This window comes from Biomphalaria glabrata, chromosome 16 (genome assembly GCF_947242115.1).
Source record: "Biomphalaria glabrata chromosome 16, xgBioGlab47.1, whole genome shotgun sequence".
NCBI lineage: Eukaryota > Metazoa > Mollusca > Gastropoda > Planorbidae > Biomphalaria > Biomphalaria glabrata.
In genome coordinates this window covers 25,799,805-25,817,621 of record NC_074726.1, presented here as the reverse complement: position 1 = coordinate 25,817,621, position 17,817 = coordinate 25,799,805, and the positions used below count along the sequence as shown (strand labels likewise).

General features: G+C 38.5%; 1 protein-coding gene across 4 annotated transcripts in view; it reads right to left on the bottom strand.

Annotated features, from left to right (window-relative positions):
- The window catches only part of LOC106077092 (dual specificity calcium/calmodulin-dependent 3',5'-cyclic nucleotide phosphodiesterase 1C-like), a 641,611-nt gene that overhangs the window by 545,623 nt on the left and 78,171 nt on the right, over positions 1 to 17,817 (bottom strand). For all 4 annotated transcript variants that reach the window (XM_056013481.1, XM_056013479.1, XM_056013480.1 and 1 more), the window contains exon 2: positions 4,520 to 4,721. In XM_056013481.1, the coding sequence (XP_055869456.1) occupies positions 4,520 to 4,688 (169 nt within the window). In that variant the 5' untranslated portion in view covers positions 4,689 to 4,721. The remainder of the gene's footprint in view (positions 1 to 4,519; positions 4,722 to 17,817) is intronic.

Sequence of the window (17,817 nt, the reverse complement as noted above, 5' to 3'; positions counted from 1 at the left end):
ACTTGTTTTCCGATGACAAGGAAAGGCTACGAGAAAAGCGCAAACAAGGACGTCCTCGTATAACTTGGTGCCACACTTTTATGGAGGACCTCAGAGCAGTGGACACCAGGTGGGAAGAGGCTTCAGACATTGCCAGTGACAGAGCCTTGTAGAGACAGCTTGTCGCCCAGTGCGATGAACGTCGAGGGAGGATGTAAGTCTAAGTAAGTCCAAGTAAGTCTAAGTAAGTCCAAGTAAGTCTAAGTAAGTATAAGTAAGTCCAAGTAAGTCTAAGTAAGTCTAAGTCTTAAACATCCTTACATCCTTTCCTTCTATTGCTGTTAGAGCCTTATTATTCTGTTTGAAGAGACCGTAAGTAATAATATTGGAATTGAATCAATAATGTCATATAATTTTATGTACCTGCCTCAAGCCTGTGGCGTGGCAACGAGCTATTGGTCTCCATTGACCACAGGTCGTCACGTCACAGCTCTGTGTTCAGGACTTCTATAATGATTGGCCTCTGTCGAACCTTCATTCACATAAAGTTTAATGATGAGGAAATGGAAATTTAATGTAATATTCAGCAGCCGATATTAAAAAAAAAATAAGGAGACTGTAAATTACATTAGAAATTAAGACTTAATGGTCTAAATATTAGCAAAATATCGTATAGTCTATAAAATCACGCCAAACTATTCACCGCATTGCCATGTACATTTCCTCAACTAATGTCAGGTACCCATTAGAGCTGACATCTAATATCATAAAATGATTAAAATCAACAGGCTTGAAATATTTCGATCTAGGATTGTTAAAAAGTGACAGAATTAATTATTTATATTGAAACTAAATGGAATTAAATTTTATCATAAAATTATATCATAGATTTGTGTGAATATGTAGGTCTGTGATCAATAGCCTCTTGTATTCAAAACCGCGAAATAGGATTGTATTAGAGAGAAAGAGAGAGAGAGAGAGAAAGAGAGAGATGGAGAGAGAGAGGGGGAGAGACAGAGGTGATGGGTGCAGACGTGCCAATCTTGCCCTGTTCATTTCTCTGATCCTCAAAAGCTGACAACAAAGTCCCAATACTCTGTGTGATTTAACTTCAATTTAAACCAAATGAAAGGGGAAATAAATCGTTAGAGACTAAGGTCGTCCTCTGCTTGTTAGAGAGAAAGAATAAAAAAAAAAGAAAAAAAGCCACTAATGGAAATAACATAAAATCTGGCTAAGGAAATGGGCCAACACCTTGAAGACGTCATTGCTGAATAGGCTGGAAACATTTCTGGGAGTCTTCCAAGACAAGCGGAAGAAGTTCAACTAATTGTAGGAAAATGGGTAGAATTGAAACCAGATAGAGGTCAGTGACCTCCATTGAACAGTATTTTGAAAGAGTCAATGGGGGGGGGGGGGGGGGGAAGATAAGTTTAAAAAAAAAACGTGCAAGGAAGGGAAAAGGGGGGTGGGAGTGTGAATCAATTTTCAAACTAAAGAAGAAACAAAGAAAGAAAGAAACAATGTGTATATTTCTAGACCTAGTGATTTGTGAACAAATGTAGCAGCTAATAATTCCTTTGCTATTGTTTTCCGAAGGCATTTATGCAGAAAGACCGACAAAATATCTGACGTCATGAGGATATATATACACATATATATATATATTTGGGGATATTTGATGGGTGCCTTATCACGTGATATGGGCCCGGACGGTCATCCTTAAGGTTTACATCACAATTATGTCTGCTTTGAAAGATCTGCAGTGGGAAGACCTGCTAAGTTTTAACACCTGGAACAGTGAAGAAACTAGCGTTTGTTATTCTTTTTCTATTACGATTCCTCTATTCAAATCATAACTTCATGAAGGGCGGAAACTGGACGCAGATCTCAAAAACGGCTCTGACAATTTTTCTAGAAATTAAACTGTTGATGTATATCGTTGAGAAAAGAATTACTAGCTCGTAGGCCTACGGCGAAAACTCTAGTTTGACCGTTATATATTTTTTTAGTAAAAAGTGAAATAAATTTTAATTTGGCTTCAAATTGGAGTAAAAAAAAATGCATTTAGCCGTGCCGGTAATGTACCGAGCTGTTTATTCAATTCAAAGCTGCTTAAAGTTAATTGATAATCTAATATAGATTACGTCTAGATTCTAGATCTAGAAGTAAAACAAGAGTACGATACCTGGTTTGACCTACATTTTTTTTTATATTTAAGTTTTTATTTTATGATGTAAAATGTTTTTAAGTTTTTCTTGTTTTGATCTATTTACATGTACGAACAATCATTTTCAAGCATGAAATTTATCAATAAATTAAGAAATCGTCTTATCGATTGTCTGTCTGTCCGGTAAAAATAATGTATACGTTTTTTCTCCCACACCCATTCTCCGATTAAATTGAAACTTTGCACAGACATCCATTGGCATAAACAATACATGAATCAATTTTTTAAAAAAGTAACCAATTAGTCAATTAAATATTGGTAATTAATTATTTTTATTTTGATACTTACAAGGGTACTGATCCTTTAGAATTCAGATATATGGATAATTATGTAGGGTTTATTCCCCTTAACGATTCTCGGATTAAGTTGAAGCTTTAAACAAGTATTTATTATACCTAACAGACAATTAAGCAATTTAAAAATGAACAAATATGTCAATTAATTATTGGTTATTAATTGTTTTTTATGGATATTACATAATAGAGTTGCTTTTTGTTCAAGATATTTTTAGCTCACTACTTACATCTAAATTGGTATTCAGAGATATGAATATATTATTATTAAATGTTCAATTCAAGTTTGTTTTTTTTAAACAGAAGCTTCCCTTGAAGATCAGCCATAATAAAATAATGCTTTAACAAAGGGTTAAGTTAGAGTAGCTGTCTGGAGCGACGACCCAACGACTACACATCGACACCAATCCAATTTCTTTGGTGAATATTCTGAGGGAAAGGGGGTATCTGGGGGTTTTGTGTTCTTCCATTTGGAATGTCGCAATCAGCTTGAGCGAGTCAAATCTCAATTTGAAATTCCTGGTAGAAATTCGAACTCTACCCCCCCCCCCCTGTTGGGAAGCCTAAAGGTTTAGGCCATTAATCCATACATTACAACATCACACTAAACAATACATCCAACCATCTTCAGCAACAATTTCCGCTACATTTTCTTCATTGGTTCTGTTTGTTCAAATGTAATCTGTTTTCTTCATACTTTTTTTTTGTTTACAAAATTCCTCAATTCAGCTCGCAACTTTTACATCGGTTCTAAAAACGAAAACCTCTGCATACAGGGTTCTCGAAAACGGCTCTAACTATTTTTCTATAAATATTTACAGTTAATATTTATCTTTGTGAAAAAGAAATTGCTGACTAATTGGTCAGACTGGCAAAACTCTGGTCTGACCGTTATACTTTTTTCAAAAGTATAATATAAAAAATAATTTCATTTTGGCTTGAGTGCTAGAGTACAATCTATATCTTCAGCACACATACATCAGCGGATATTCCCGTATGAAGTCGTTAAAGAGTTAAATAAATAAATGCATTTTGCTCACTGTCTACTAAGTCTTCATGTATTGGCCTATCATTAGAATCTATCAACTCTGACTCTTTGGCCCACCAGGGAGGGCAAATTCCACCCCCCTGATCAGGCTGTAAGCTTTCATCAAGCCCTGGCTATAATACAAAAAACAGAAATGGAAAAGTGGTTTGAGTGCTGGGACAAGTCCCAAAAAGCCCTGTGGAGTCTGGGAGCGCATGAGGCGCCCTGATCGCACTTCCCCATGGTGGAGGCTGTCCAGGCCTGAGCAAGCTATTATAGCACAGTGCAGGACATGTCTCTGTCCTGTCGGCTCATATTTCTCGCGGCTATGGCCAAATTTTGATTCACGGTGCCCCCGCTGCGGGAAGAAGAGCAAACCGTACCTCATTTTCTGTTTGACTGCTCCAGACTTGCTGATCTCCGTCTCGACAGGTCTGGGAAACCCAAAATTCTCGACCTGTATTGCGACATTTATGCACTACGCAAGACAGCAGGGTTTCTGTCCAGGGTTTTGGAAGAGAGGATTTGAGCCTCTCAAGCCCTCAATCTAATGGAGTTTGATGATGATGATGATGATCAACTCTGCCAATATGTATACATGCGCTTAACCAAGATTTTTTTCGGAATAAAAAGGAGGGTGGATTAGGGTGGGGTAAAAAAAAAAGTTCCATTTTTTAATCTATCATTCATAGTAATCAAGAGTAAAGAAATCGCTCTTGCTGAGAGTCCGCATCTCCATAAAGGAGGCATTGATGTTATTTTTTTAACGTTCTTCTTACATGCCTATATTCCTCATGCATAGATACTTGGATACATTCCTGGATCCTGTGCTTAACGCTCACAACAGACTTTCTTTAAAAGTACTTCTTTCCCAATAAAAAAAAGTCCGGTCTGTCGCTGAGAATACTGCGGCTGCTGATACTTCTGTAAGCACTTAAAAAGACGAAGGAGTACAATAGAGGTCGGCTAACGTTTGTTACGGTAAATTACCTTGAGTGGGAGTGGTTCCGTCCGAAACTTTGCCCTTGCTGTACACGGAGACCCTATTTTTCCTGGCGGCGACCTTGTCCTTGTTGCTATTTTTATCCATCCCGTCTTTCTTGGCCGTGTCGTCTGCTTGGCTCAGCGCTGCCGCCGTGGAGGATGCAGAGCAGCCCATCTAGGCGCGTCACAACTTCATGGGACTGAGGAACTGAGGAAAGAAATGGTGGAGTTGATTGTGGAGCTGATTGTGGAACTGTGGAAAGAGATGATGGAGCTGATTGTGGAGCTGTGGAAAGATGGTGAAGTTAATGTGGAACTGAATGTGGAGCTGTGGAAAGAGAGGGTGGAGTTTATTGTGGAGCTGATGGTGGACATCATTGTTGAGATGATTGTGGAGTTTATTGTGAAGCTAATTGTGAAGTTGATTGTGGAGCTGAAGAAAGAGATGGTGGAGTTAATTGTGAAGCTGTTTGAGGAGCTGATCGTGGAGCTAGTTGTAGAGCTGAGGAAATAGAAATGGTGGAGTTGATTTAGGAGTTGATTGTGAAGCTGATTGTGGAGCTGTTTATGGCGCTGATTGTGGAGCTGATTGTGGAGCTGTTTGTGGAGCTGATTCTGGAGCTGAGGAAGAGATAGTGGAGCTGATTGTAAAGCTTATTATGGAAATGAGGAAAGAGATAGTGAAGATGATTGTGGCGCTGATTGTGAAGTTTTATCTATAGAGTTGATAGTGGAGTTCATTGTGAAGCTGATTGTGGAGTTGATTGTGGAGCTGAGGAAGAGATTGTGGAGCTGTTTGTGAAGCTGATTGTGGAGCTGAGGAAAGAAATAGTGTAGTTGATTGTGAAGTTGATTCTGGAGCTGATTGTAGATTTGTTTGGGGAGCTGTTTGTGGAGCTGATTGTGGAGCTGAGGAAGAGATTGTTGAGCTGATTGTAGAGCTGAGGAAAGAGATAGTGTAGTTAATTGTTGAGTTGAGTGTGAGTGGTTTCTGAAGCTGATTGTAGATTGTGGAGCTTTTTTGGAGCTGATTGTGGAGCTCTGGAAGAAATTGTGGAGCTGATTGTGAAGCTGATTGTGGAGCTTTTTTGGAGCTGATTGTGGAGCTCTGGAAGAAATTGTGGAGCTGATTGTGAAGCTGATTGTGGAGCTGTAGCCAACTATACCGATGTACGTGTATTATATCTTAACTTGTAAAACGTCAAGAACTTCTGTGTGAGCAAACTAAATAGAACTATCATGACAATAGAGACAACATCAGCTTGAGATGAAGTGCAATGGTTGACTTGAGTTTAATTTAAATTGGTAGTTTGAACAGAATTCTAGCACACTACAAAAACACGTCTTTTCACTCTAGCAATCTTGTTGATTGTTTAAAAGCTGAGCCGAAAGCTCTTCGAGCTCTAAGTTTGAAAAAAAACCTGTTTGAGCGTCAAACAGTAAAAAAAAAAAAAAACCTGTCCGAACTACCGTTCTGTCTGGGAGAGACTCGAGTCAATGCTTATGTAAAGGATTGCTGTTTCCAATGCCTTTGGCACCCCGGACGCATGCTTGGCTGGTCATGGCCGAAGGCCGAGGGCACCGGGAGCCTCCGCCATTTTCCTATGCTATACCAAGCTAACTGTGGGGGACTCGCCATTTATGTAACGGTCCCTTGAGGAACGGCGCATGGATTTGTGACAGGTTCGTAGAAATTCTTTTACAATTCCGCGCCGTGCAATGGGTCGACTCTCGCCTACCCGTGGACACGCCCACGGGAGTCTTGTGTTGCTACCCATTTAGCCTAACCACTTCCTCTCATGGTCGTTTCCACACGAGCGCCACGATGAGGCTCGCGCTCTAGCAATCTTGAATCGTCTATTGCACATAAGACCGCTGACGACAACGCCGCTTCTCTTGCATCATTAACAAACAATCGCTAACCACTTCCCACCGTCACTACTGAGAAACACATACAAACTCCATAACATTAGGTCCGATCTTTAAGGATGTGTATTCTTGTGTGCATCTATATTAGAATTGTGGACCAACGTAGAGGCGTAGTTAGGCGGGGTTGGCTATAGGGGGCATCAAGCCCGGGCGCCTCTCTAGGAGGACTGCTAGAGGCCGAAGTGCGCCCAAAAGATTTTAAAGAAAAATACAATAGTCTGGACATTTTCAACTTTTAACAAATTATTTTTAATTACCTAACTTTTTTTGCATAGATAGATTTTTAATTTTGAATTTTGTTACTTACTGTCTTCTTGATAACCTTTATGTTAATTTTGATTGTACAAAGAGACTCCCACGCGTTAAATCTTTTGTAATCACCGTGATTAAAAAAGATTAGCTAAAACAATAAACTTTGGTTATGTAGTCTGAACAAAAAGGTATCAAACAGGCGTAATTACGAAAAAGAAAAAAAACACATTAAAAAATGAACACTTCTTTTGTTTTGTACACCTGACACACAAAAAGTCTAGTTATTTAATAGTCTTTCGGCTCTACAAGGAAACCTGTTATTAAGAAAATTTCTTATTTTAACGGAAGGTGCGCTGCCGTGGAAATGGCCTGTCTATCGAATTAACAATACGATCTATGGCTAAGCGACATGAACGCTATGAGTCCAAGTTTTTAATAAACGGAAAGAATTCATTTTGACGGAGCTGGAGCCTAATGTAATTCAGTTTAAATGAATCCTGACTGACATCCTGTCAAGCTCACAGTCTGAACTGTTGGTTGATGAAAGGTTGCGTTTAATCAGTGATGTCCAAACTACGGCCCGCGGGCATGTATCCAGCCCATCTGGATTTCTTCCCGTACATATTTTTTTTTCTTATGCGGTGATTCAACCCTTCAAGGGCGTGTTTGAATATTGCAAGGGCCCCTTTCTACAAAGCTTATATCAACTCACTCTGTCTGTCTGTCTCTATGTACGTCTAACTGTCTGTCTGTCTGTCTGATGAAAGGTGTATACAAATTATTCCCCTACACGCATTCTCTGATCAAGTTAAAACTTTACATAATTATTCATTGGCATAGCCAAGACACGAAAAAGGTAACCATTTAGTCAATTAATTACTGATGATTAATTATTTTGCTCGATAGGGAAAGTCCTTCAGTATTTACAGACATGGCTAAATGTGTTGGGTTTAGTCCCCTTAAATAATAGTTGTTAAAGCTATTTCTCCCTCACGCATTCTCCGATCAAGTTGAAACTTAAAAGAATTATTTATTGTACCTAACAAAATATGAATCAATAAAAGAAATACCCAATTAGACAATAAAATTAACTAATATTTAATTATTTTGTTTGATATCGAATAAGGGAAATAGCTTGTGCATTATTGGTAGATATAGCTCTAAGGGCGTAGTTCTTCACCTTTAGATAACATTTTTTTTTAAAGATTTTTTTTATACTTTGCTTGTCTGTTCATTAGGACCAAACGTTTACATTGACTTTAACGCACGGGACAGACCAAGCAAGTTGTATAAAACAAGAAATATAAAACGTGTTCATTTTGTTATCGTAAAGTATTTTCCCCAGGTAGATCATTTTAATTTTACGTCACAATAGAGAAGTGCGGAGTAAGAACAGCCGGAAAGCAAATATCTAAAATATAATTGCATAATTTGCTTCTTTTTAACATTTTTTCTTTGTTTAAAATTTGGTTTGTCTAATAATTAATCCGAACTATGTTAGTAGATGATTAAAACCAGACCATGTCTTACTAGAGCTACAATGATCTTAACAAAGCTTTTATCCACTCATTTTGTCTGGCAGGTAAAAATAAATCGCAGACGTTATTTCTCCCACAAACAATCCCGGATCAAGTTGAAATTTCGCACAAGTAATTCTTTTACTTGACAACACAGGAATCAATACGAAATATTACCAATTAGTAATTTAACAATTGGTAATTATTATTTTGTTTGGTATCTCGTACAAGGGACAAGAGAAAGAAATTGTACTTGTCTGAAGCAGTGGTATAAGATGAATTAACCCCCTTTTATAGGTCGCCGCTTTAAAGTAAGCTTAAAACAAACAATACATAACTAGACAATCTTCCAAAATTATAAGCACTTCACTAGCAGAATAATAATAATAATAATAATCTTTATTGTCCGTATGAAAATTTGTCTTACAATTTGTGCATTACACCAAACAAAAAACATTATAACTATAAGAAACCAAAATTTAGGTCATTCTACCTCTTTTGTTAATGCTTTTAAAAACCTATTTCAGTTAAATTCACCCAGATGACGCTTTCTCACCCCTCCACATTTTCCCGATTAATCCAGATAAGTGATAGGATCCCAGATAAGTGATATTATATCATATTATCATAGCGTAATGAGAAAGCTAAAAGTATGAAATAGCGCTAAACAAAAAGAATTGGCACAAATATTTCTAATCGCACAGATTTATTGTTGTTGGTCTAGATCAGTGGTCTTCAACAAGGGCGTTAGCACCCCCCAGGGGGAGGCGATTTCGCGAAATAGATTTCGTGAAATCGGTAGGGGGGTGCTGGCACAATGGGGTGCGGTAAGGGACGCTGGTCATTAAATTTAATGATTTAAGGCAAAAAAATATTTTTTTACATGGTCGGCATGTAACGAAACCAATCTCCGACAGCAAGGAAAGAATTTGACTTTCGTGGATATATTGAGATATTAAATCTATTTTAAAGGGTTTTGACAATCTCACATACTACTACTACTAAGGACTCCTTCAGTCGCGACTATGGATCATCTCATGGAAATGAGATGAATGCCTGGGCATTAGCTGTGGTCGGAACGATGTCGCCCACACATCAGTTCTCCCCTCTCCACGCAGCTGATGTATCCAGCCGATACAGTTTGGGGTCACATAACTTGTTTCTTAACAAAGGAATTTCTGCCTAAGGACATCGATATCTAAGCAATTCACCTACCAATGCTATGAAAAAATAAGGATTCACTTCTAGGATTTACTAAAATTTTAAAAAATTAAATATAAATGACAATTTTTAAACATCTCTTACTGAGATTAAGATGAAGGAAAACGATTTACAAAATGATGTCTTCAATGAAAAGAATGTTGACATAGGAGGCACAACAGAGATATGGATGCAATTAAATCTTCCTGTAAAATTCCAAAACTTTGGTCGAAAATAGAATTATTTTACCTTTTCCATTAACTGAACTGAGTACTTTACAAACTAAATGAATAAGCAAAAAAATGGGCATGACAAGGCCTAAAGTGTTCCGATGTACCAAAATTTCAAAGTATCAAATATCAAGCAAAGAAATATACCGGATGTAGCCACTAGTGGAGATCTTCGCCTTACTTTGGCAAAGTTAAAGATTGACATTTCTAATATTGTCAGACTTGCGGAGGCACAAGGCTCCCGCCCCTCCCATTAGCTTAATTTCATTTTTAGAGAAATCAGCAATAATAGTATTTAAATAAAAATAAATTTATAATTACAACTAAATATAGTAGGCCCTAATATTCAATAACTTAAAAACGGACTATTCAAAGGATTTGAATGAAAATCATGACAATGGGATTAATTCTTGTATGTTATCACTGAAAGTTTTTTAATATAATTTTTGTGTAATAGTTATAGAATTAAGGACCTGTTTTTCACAGCATGAAAATTGATAAATAAAAGACATTTTATTTGAAATTGCATTCATACACATTTGTATTGGAGGGGGGGGGGGGGGCGCTGGCGAATTTTTAAAAAGACAAAATATGAAAAAAGGGTTAGGCCAAAAAAAGATTCAAGACCACTGGTCTCGATTTATTACAAATGTTATTACATAACTGATCCAAAATAGTTGATACAATTGCACTTCATATAAGATTTTTTTTTAACCTATTTTATGTTTTTCATGTTGAATACTAGAGAAATACTTAATGAAGTTATTTTTTAAAAACGAATTCTTAGACTTCGGAAAGATTTATAAGCAAAAGTTGGTGCTTGTAACATTAGAGAAGTGTTACGGTTCATGGGTATTTCATTACACCGATATCTATACAAGTATAACATCACTGCTATGTCCAAGAAAGCCAATGTTAGAGTGTTAGTTAGACTAAGACTAAGACTGCTTTATTGAACAGTATGGAAATTTTTTGTGATTACAAAGATTCTTTTCTCAGATAAAAACAACACAAAAGATGTGTAAATGTCAGCAAGTGATACTTCACAGATGTGTAAATGTCAGCTAGAGATACGTCACAGATGTGTAAATGTCAGCTAGAGCTACGTCACAGATGTGTAAATGTCAGCTAGAGATACGTCACAGATGTGTAAATGTAAGCTAGAGATACGTCACACATGTGTTAATGTCAGCTAGAGATACGTCACAGATGTGTAAATGTCAGCTAGAGATACGTCACAGATGTGTAAATGTCAGCTAGAGATACGTCAAAGATGTGTAAATGTCAGCTAGAGATACGTCGCAGATGTGTAAATGTCAGCTAGAGATACGTCACAGATGTGTAAATGTAAGCTAGAGATACGTCACACATGTGTTAATGTCAGCTAGAGATACGTCACAGATGTGTAAATGTCAGCTAGAGATACGTCACAGATGTGTAAATGTCAGCTAGAGATACGTCACAGATGTGTAAATGTCAGCTAGAGATACGTCACAGATGTGTAAATGTCAGCTAGAGATACGTCACAGATGTGTAAATGTCAGCTAGAGATACGTCACAGATGTGTAAATGTCAGCTAGAGATACGTCACATATGTGTAAATGTCAGCTAGAGCTACGCCGCAGATGTGTAAATGTCAGCTAGAGATACGTCACAGATGTGTAAATGTCAGCTAGAGATACGTCACAGATGTGTAAATGTCAGCTAGAGATACGTCACAGATGTGTAAATGTCAGCTAGAGCTACGCCGCAGATGTGTAAATGTCAGCTAGAGATACGTCACAGATGTGTAAATGTCAGCTAGAGATACGTCACAGATGTGTAAATGTCAGCTAGAGATACGTCACAGATGTGTAAATGTCAGCTAGAGATACGTCACAGATGTGTAAATGTCAGCTAGAGATACGTCACAGATGTGTAAATGTCAGCTAGAGATACGCCGCAGATGTGTAAATGTCAGCTAGAGATACGTCACAGATGTGTTAATGTCAGCTAGAGCTACGCCGCAGATGTGTAAATGTCAGCTAGAGATACGTCACAGATGTGTAAATGTCAGCTAGAGATACGTCACAGATGTGTAAATGTCAGCTAGAGATACGTCACAGATGTGTAAATGTCAGCTAGAGATACGTCACAGATGTGTAAATGTCAGCAAGAGATACGTCACAGATGTGTAAATGTCAGCTAGAGATACGTCACAGATGTGTAAATGTCAGCTAGAGATACGTCACAGATGTGTAAATGTCAGCTAGAGATACGTAACAGATGTGTAAATGTCAGCTAGATATACGTCACATATGTGTAAATGTCAGCTAGAGATGTGTCATATATGTGTAAATGTCAGCTAGTGCTACGTCACAGATGTGTAAAATGTCTGCGAGTGTTACGTCACAGATGTGTAAAATGTCTGCGAGTGTTACGTAACAGATGTGTAAAATGTCTGCGAGTGTTACGTCACAGATGTGTAAAATGTCTGCGAGTGTTACGTCACAGATGTGTAAAATGTCTGCGAGTGTTACGTCACAGATGTGTAAAATGTCTGCGAGTGTTACGTCACAGATGTGTAAAATGTCTGCGAGTATTACGTCACAGATGTGTAAAATGTCTGCGAGTATTACGTCACAGATGTGTAAAATGTCTGCGAGTATTACGTGACAGATGTATAAAGATCGGTGAATGCTACATCACAAAGTAAGACTGTTGGCCAGTGCTACGTCCCAGACGCGTTACTTATGATGATATAAACACTCGGATTTCAACTGAAAAAAAAAATACAACACGATTTAAAAAAAAAAAGATACACCTCAAATACTTAGCATACCTGGCTAATGGTAGGCCAGAAAAACAAATGTTGATGCAGTGGACTCAAAATTATAGTGATAAAAGTCTCATCGGGCCTCCCACTTTACCATACGTCGTCTGTACCGTTTTCCTGTGACGCCCCCCCCCCCCTTCCCCTTTTAAACAGAATCATAAAGTTCAGTGAATAAAAAGTAACTCGGGAAGGATGATGTTATGCTCATCTTTTTTTTTTTAGACCAACGGTTAACGAGGGTGTCGTGTGGCCGGCACAACGACCAACCGCCCTTAATTTCCCCAGATAATTTCAGGAATCCATTAATGCTGGGTAGGCTCGTGAGAGTCCTAAAAACTCACCTAGTTCTAAATCCCAGTTTAAAGTGAGTGTAAGGACAGACATTGCGACATCTCAGTAACTTAAAAGATTAAGCTGTTTAAATTTTTGTGTTGTTTGAAATGTCAAGGTATGTTTTCTAGAGAGGGCGAATGAAGGAGAGAGAGAGAGAGAGAGAGATAGAAGAAATGTATTTACGAAACAGTCAACAAGATACCAATAAAGACCCGTGTACTGGGAGAATCCAATCAGGAAAATAGCTCAGTGTCCAGGCTTCCTGTTGATAGATCGCCAGCCGCAAAGACTAGTGGGGCAAAATTGACCGTCACAAGGAGGTAATTGAAAGTCCTGGAGTCGCTCTGGTCGCAGACAAAAGGGGTTCATTATGACGTCACTAGCTCTGTGGGGGTGGGGGGGGGGGCTGATGCGGGCCAATAGATGACTTAATTTGATAGCGTCGTTTGTGAGGCCAGAGCCGGGCAGAGTGCACGAGAAGATAATGTCTGCTAGACAATGGTATAACACATATTTCACGGTGTACCAGACAAGGTCGAGAGTCTTTATAAAACGATCGGGGACGCTTATAACATAATCAACGACAGAAACGTTTTAATAAAGATGAAAATGTCGCTATTTTATTAGTGTACTATAGAGTGTGAATATTTCATTTTTTAGGCAGGGGTGTTGGAACCCCTAAAAGTCCCCTGACTACAGCCGTTGGCTCATTGTACCCGGATCTATGATCATTAGGAACCAACAGGGGGTAACTGAATAAAAAAAAATTATTCGCGTGTAAGACTGTAAGCGTTGTTAGAATGTAATATTAGATTTGGCGCTTAAATTTAGGATTTGTTTATTTTGGTTAATTTTTAGGAGTGACCCTTAGCGACTGTGACGTAATTAAAAAAATAGGACAGAGAATAGATATGAAAAAATAATTATAATTATTATATAATGTATAGAGCGCTGTTAACAAACATGATGCAGGCTCAAGGCGCTGTGATAAAAAAAATAATATTTTTTTTACATTTGTATTGCCAAGTTAGTAAGTTCTGTCATACTAACTACTACATTTAACTACATTTACACACACACACAGAATGTTTTTTAAAAGAGAAAATATCTATTTAGTATGCATATAAGTTGGACATAATTTAAAACAACAATTAATAAGTAGTTTTTCCATATTTTCATATGAACTGCAATACAGATACATACAAATATGTTGTTGTTGTTTTGTTTTTTGTTTTTTTGTTTTTTTTACGTATATTTTTTTTCCTTGAGGAATTAGAGATTGACCCTTTACAAAACAATTAGGTCAATTAGAATTTTTTATAAGACATCAGTTAGGCCAGGTACACATCTAACTTCACATTTACTTTCACCTATCCTTTGGTCTGCTGGACCGCTGGGGCACATCACACAAGATCTGTCAACCTTCTCTCTCAATTCTTCTCTGTCATTTGTCTTTGATAGAATTTAATTCTGACGTTCTTTCTGAAAATATTGAAACCTGCCTTTTTACCTGCTTGGATGGACCACTTCGGTGGCCGATTTTGAGTTAGTGTTTCCACACAAACTGTCATTGTAACCTTGTTTGAATAACTCTTGTGTTTTTTAGGTAAAAGAAATATTGTACAAAATTTCAGCTTAATCCGAGATTGGGTTAGAAGCAATAACGTGTACAAACTTTTACCACTCAGACAGATAAAGAGAGTTGATATAAGCTTTGTAAAAATGAAATTGATTTTGAAAAACTATTTTTATTACTTTATTACGAGTCCTTCCATTAGTTTCCATTAGGAAAAGTCTTCAGTCGTTATTCTTTTTTTTTTTGTATATTAAAGACGTTAGTTCAAAACAAAAAAAAAAAAGAAGATAATTATGTTCTACGCAATCCTTGACGTGATTGGCTAAGCTCCTAACCTCATAATGCATATAAGAAAACACAAAAAATAATGTAAGAACTAACAGACAGTGGGAAAGGAATAAAATGGCTGACAGACAGAGAATAGAGAAACACTTTGTTCTAAACATCTCGCCTGAACAAAAGGACGTCTTTCACATTTCATTCCTTAAGAACAAGAAATGTTGATGTCAATCAACCTGTGACTGGAGTCTGGCAGCGACAAGGAAGTTGAGCGCTAGGATGTGGGGCGGGCTAGGACGTGAGCAAAAAAAAACACGCTTGTGTACTTTTGTTTAGGCTGGGGAGGGGAGGTGTTATAAAGGGGCGTCACTGGTGCCCCACTTCGTGATCCGAGAGTGACCACCAACCTTAGAACTGGACAACAGCCATTGTAGCGAAGGTCCTTCAGTTGACCACTTTTTATCAACTAAGTAAACACCGTTAGATAGAAATAAAAAAAATAACATTTAAAAAAAAAATTACTTTTGTATAGCGAATTTATCATGCATTCTCTTTGCGTAATGATCCTATTGTAGACCTGTTGGGGAAAGGGAAGGGATATCCGGAAGAAGGTTTCCATGTTGCCTTTAGGCTGTCGGGGGTGGGGCGCGGTGGTTTAGTGGTTAAGCGCTTGGCTTCCGAACCTGCGGACCTGGTTTCGAATCTCGGTGTGGATTGGGATTTCGAATTTTTGGGACTTTTAGGTCACCCTCTGAATCCACCAAAATTCTTTTGGGTACTCAGCTTTGAGGACAGTGAAGGCGGTTGGTCGTTGTGCTGGCCACAAGATACCCTACTCGTTAACCGTTGGCTAAAGAAACATGTGACCTTAACATCATCTGCCCATTAGATCGCAAGGTTTGAAAGGGGAACTTTAGCAAAAATAATACATCATCCAGATGATGGAACACCTTCAGACAAAGAGTATTTGATGAAAATGCCTCCTGCTCTCTGGCCATTGGTAGAAATCGCGCCCTCTTATCAATGTTCGCCTTTTAGTACGCAGAATGTCCATCTGCAAGCCGCAGACTCGACAGACTGAAACTCTCGTGAAACTTCATTTAAAACCGTTACAGATTTTTCTTATACAAATAAAAAGCGCAAAAGTTTGTAATCAAATATAATATAATGAATACTTTTTCTGTAAAAAAAATATATAAATTTGCCCTGAGGGTCGTTGACTTGTAGCACCAAACTGCTGGTAGACAACTAAACCGTTGTAGGCGTGATATATCTTGACTTCTAAAACTTGAAATAATGACTTCTTTTGTAACTTTTATTACAATATAAACAAATTAAGCTTGAGATTAAATGAAATAAATATCGTAGACTTTAATCATAAGCATTGGCTTCCTTCATCTCGAGCACTTTTCATATGGCTGTGGTGCCTATTTTGGAGAGACAGTCCTGTCAAGGTATATTACATGTCAATGTGGCTTTTGCTTTGGTGGTAGAGAAGCCGGCCATTTTTTTGTAGGACACGCTTTTCTTCCAGGGTTGAGGCCCATGTTTTCTCGCTGTCCATAGCTTTCTTGGTCACCGTCTTTCTCCAACTAGTGCGGTCTAAGGCTATGTCTTCCCAAACAGTAAGTATCAATGTTCACTGTTTTTAAATCCCGTTTTACTACATCCACGTAACGGATTTGGGGGCGACCGTAGACTTAATAATAATATATAATAGTATTCTGAACAAAATCAAAGTCACAACAACAAAAAAAAACACGTCTTTTCTCTATCGCTTTCTCTTGAGTCTTCTGTCCTGACTTCTATACAAGACAGATGACGGCAATGTCACTTATCTTGCATCATTCACACTTCACAGCTTGACCTCATCCCACCTTCTCCATAGAAACACACGCACACACACACTCCATAACACCCTACAACGCTCATCTCACAAATTTTACAGTTAATTGTTGTTGTTTTTCAATATCATACAAGATACAGTAACTGGCGAGTGTTCATCTTTCACAGACTCTGAAAAGCTGCAGACCGAGACAGACATTATTATTATAGCTTTTATATAGCGCTATTTTCACCAAGATGGAAGTCTACAAGGTATGCGTTATGAGTACACTGCTGTATGGCAGTGAATCATGGACCACCTTCGCAAAGCAAGAGAGAAAACTGAACTCGTTCCATTTGAGATGTCTCCGTAGGATCTTGAATGTCACATGGAAAGAAAAAGTGTGCAATACTGAGATCCAGGTATTCCCAGCATCTTTACAGTCCTCAGACAACGCCGTTTGCGCTGGCTTGGACATGTTCGCCGGATGGAGGACAAGCGCATTCCGAAAGTCATCCTCTATGGTCAACTCGCGACTGGCACAAGAATAACTGGTCGCCCCCACCTCCGTTACATAGATGTAATAAAACGTGGCCTCAAATCAGTGAACATCAATACTGACAATTGGGAAGACATAGCTTTAGACCGCAACAGGTGGAGAGAGACAGTGACCAAGAAAGCTATGGACAGTGAAAGTACATGGGTCTCAGCTCAGGAAGAAAAACGCACAATCCGAGAAACGGCCAGCTCCTCTACCACCGAAGCAAAAGCCACCTTAACCTGCGCTATCTGTGGACGGGAGTGTCTCTCCAAAATAGGGCTCCACAGCCACATGAGAAAGTGTGCTCTGAGATGAACTATAGTCGTTCTACGACTGAAGGAGGCCAGTGACTTTCATGCTTATAGCATGCTCAGAGCGCTTTGGTCCAATCTCATTTGTGGACCAGTGGGGGGGGGGGGGAGGGGGTATCTAGGAGTTGGTTTTCCGTGCTGCCTTTAGGCGCTCAGTAAACACAACTCTGCCCGAGTCGGGTGTCGAACCTCGAGCCCCCTTGTAGGTAGCCAAGACAAGCCAAGTTCAAGATCACTTAGCCTCTCGACCACGATAATAAAAGTTGTGAAAGAATCAACGTTTGTACCCCAATGACACTCTTACGAAAGAACCACTACTTGTAGGAAACCAACAGGACATCTTTTTTTTAAAGGCGTTACCTCGTTTTCTTGTTTCTAAACCAAACTATAAGTTTTGCGACATATCCAAAGAATAGAACATTGCTTTCCTTATTAGGAACGTACTCGGACAAAAATTGAATGCAAATTGTGCAGGCGGCGGCTCTGAGACTGACAG